The 2451-nt window shown below is 32.4% G+C and overlaps 1 protein-coding gene across 1 annotated transcript; it reads left to right on the top strand.

Annotated features, from left to right (window-relative positions):
* The first annotated feature begins 639 nt into the window (after positions 1-639).
* Positions 640-1092, top strand: LOC124939307 (uncharacterized histidine-rich protein DDB_G0274557-like). The gene has a single exon (XM_047479792.1). It carries the CDS (start codon positions 640-642, stop codon positions 1090-1092), a length of 453 nt encoding a protein of 150 aa, XP_047335748.1.
* Positions 1093-2451: the final 1359 nt, after the last annotated feature.

Raw genomic sequence — 2451 nt, 5'->3', positions numbered from 1 at the left:
GTCAAAATTTTTAATATTTTGTTAGAATAAGCACTTTTTTGTTTGTAAAGATACTTGTAAGAGTAAAGATAGTTGGAGAAACCTATTTATGAAATTGGTGTTTTTTGGATTTTGTTGTATTGGCTTAATTATAATGGTTAAATTATTGTAATTATCAATTCATAATTTTATATAAATTATGGCGACACCAATTTTCAAATCATGACATAAAAATATTTTCTCTCATTTGGTTTTTCAAGGTATATGTAGTTTTTAGTTAAAAATAATTTTATTTTTAAAATATATGTTTGTAAAAAAAACTATGAATATAAAATTATAAATGACATATTGATAAAGATGGTTTTGGATGTAATCACTACTACCATTCAAACCTATAAAAGATATCTTTGTCACTAAGTTTTGACCATTTCCTTACTTATCTTATCTTTGCAACTTAGATACATATTAATTGAATACAATGAATAGAAAAACTACTTGGTTGCCAAGAAAAGCAATAACCCTAACCGAGTACACACTAGATACCCTTGGCCAACACGTAAATCTAACTCTATAAATTGATAACATTATTATTCTCATCACCAAAACATTACTCTATTCCATCTAATTTCTCTCTTTTTATTCATCATCCAAGTGAAGAAAATGACTTTCATTCATCAACGTCGTCCTCATCATCAACCTGATCAACTCGATATGTTTAGCCATGTCGCTTCGTTTGGCTTGGGATACCATCATCCGCATGCCCATCCTCGACACACCTTTGGCTTCGAACACCACCATCATCATCAAGCAAATGGTCCCCATGCCTTTGGTTTTGGACACCATGGACGTCGCCATCACCATCACCATCGCCATCATAATGATCATGCCCAAGGTCACCATGACTTTGGACACCTTCATCGCGGTCGAGGCTGTGGATTTGACCCTCACGAGGCTGGAGATGATCAAATCTTGATCGTCATGGCCACAAGAGATCTAGACCACCGTAGACACGGTCATCATGGCAGGCACCATGGCCATTGTCATCGCGTTCCTCATGACCAAAACCTAGATTTTGGAGGACAACACCATGGGCATGGTGGTGGATGCCATTAATTAATTATCGATTCGACGACTATGTTTAATATGGCTTTCCTACCACCGTTTTTATTGGCTCTATTATGGATGTGTGCGATGTGTAATTGGTAACTCTAAGTTAGCTCGTGATGTTATGTTAAATAAAGCACCTTTATTTTTTATGGTGCTTGTAAGTGAAGATCAATAAAGAAGCCTATTTATATATGTACTCTCTCTATTTGTTGGTGCTTAATTTGTGGATTTTGTAATACTGGCTTAATTTATAAAGGTTAATTCTAAGTTTCATGCTCCCTTCATAAGTTTATTAAAAATATTATGCCACCATGGGTTGTTGGTTAATAATCAAAGATGCAATTAATTTCATGATTTTATTTTATTTTTAAAAAGAGATATAAAAAAGAAAAATTGTATTAATAAGCAAAATAACACAATATCCTATTTGAAGATGGAGCATACACAAAATAGATAAGTGAGGGGAGAAAAGTGGAAACAAATACAAAAATTCCCACAATACAATAATAAGTCTAATGAAAAATACCATAAAAACAAAATTAATTATCAGTCACCTATTATTAATTTAATTCTCTAATTCAATAACCAATACTAAAAAAATCAATATGAACGTGAAAACAATCGAAGTCGTCATTCTGATTTCTGATGATCACCACCAAATTACCAATACTGTTATCAGAAGTAACCCATCACTAATTAATTTGTTACTCTTGATATTATTATGTCAGAGAAATATAAATTAATTAAGAAAGCTAATAAAATTGTAAAGTTTTTTTTTTTTTTTTTTTTTTAGAGAAAATAAATAACAAACACTTGAATCAAACAATTCTCCACTATAATTAAATTTTAAGTGTCAAAGTCAAGGCTCCTTTTCATCGTTGGCAAATATGTTAGAATTATCCTAATTTAGTGTGTGAGAAATTAAAATTTGAATATGTGAGACGCGTACCTTAATTCATTAATTTGAATCTTCTATTTCCTTATAATAGAAAAAGTCTTTAATTCTCTATTTCTTTAGACTTTCTTTATGGGATGGTTCTTCCAATTTGATGATGAGTACGTCAATGATTTTCTCTCTCTGTTAATGAGGACGCAAAGGAGAATTATCCGTACTTCAAATGAGGACCATTACCGTTACATATAACCAACATTAAGTTAGTTATTATCGTTATGTCATTTCTAATTTAGCCCCTTCATAAAATTAGAAATGTCACTTAGGTATCCTCACTTTATATTCATGACAAATACACCCTGTTAGGATCTAGGTCGCGACTGGAGGACCGGGGTTGGGCCGGTTAGCGCGTCTCACTCAAAGGGTGGTGATTAATCCGGTTAGAGATTAACACCGGGGTTTCAATACTACAC

The sequence above is a fragment of the Impatiens glandulifera genome, chromosome 5, assembly GCF_907164915.1.
Source record: "Impatiens glandulifera chromosome 5, dImpGla2.1, whole genome shotgun sequence".
NCBI classification, from domain to species: domain Eukaryota; kingdom Viridiplantae; phylum Streptophyta; class Magnoliopsida; order Ericales; family Balsaminaceae; genus Impatiens; species Impatiens glandulifera.
Note: the sequence above shows the minus strand (reverse complement) of the source record. Positions and strands in the feature narration are given on the sequence as shown.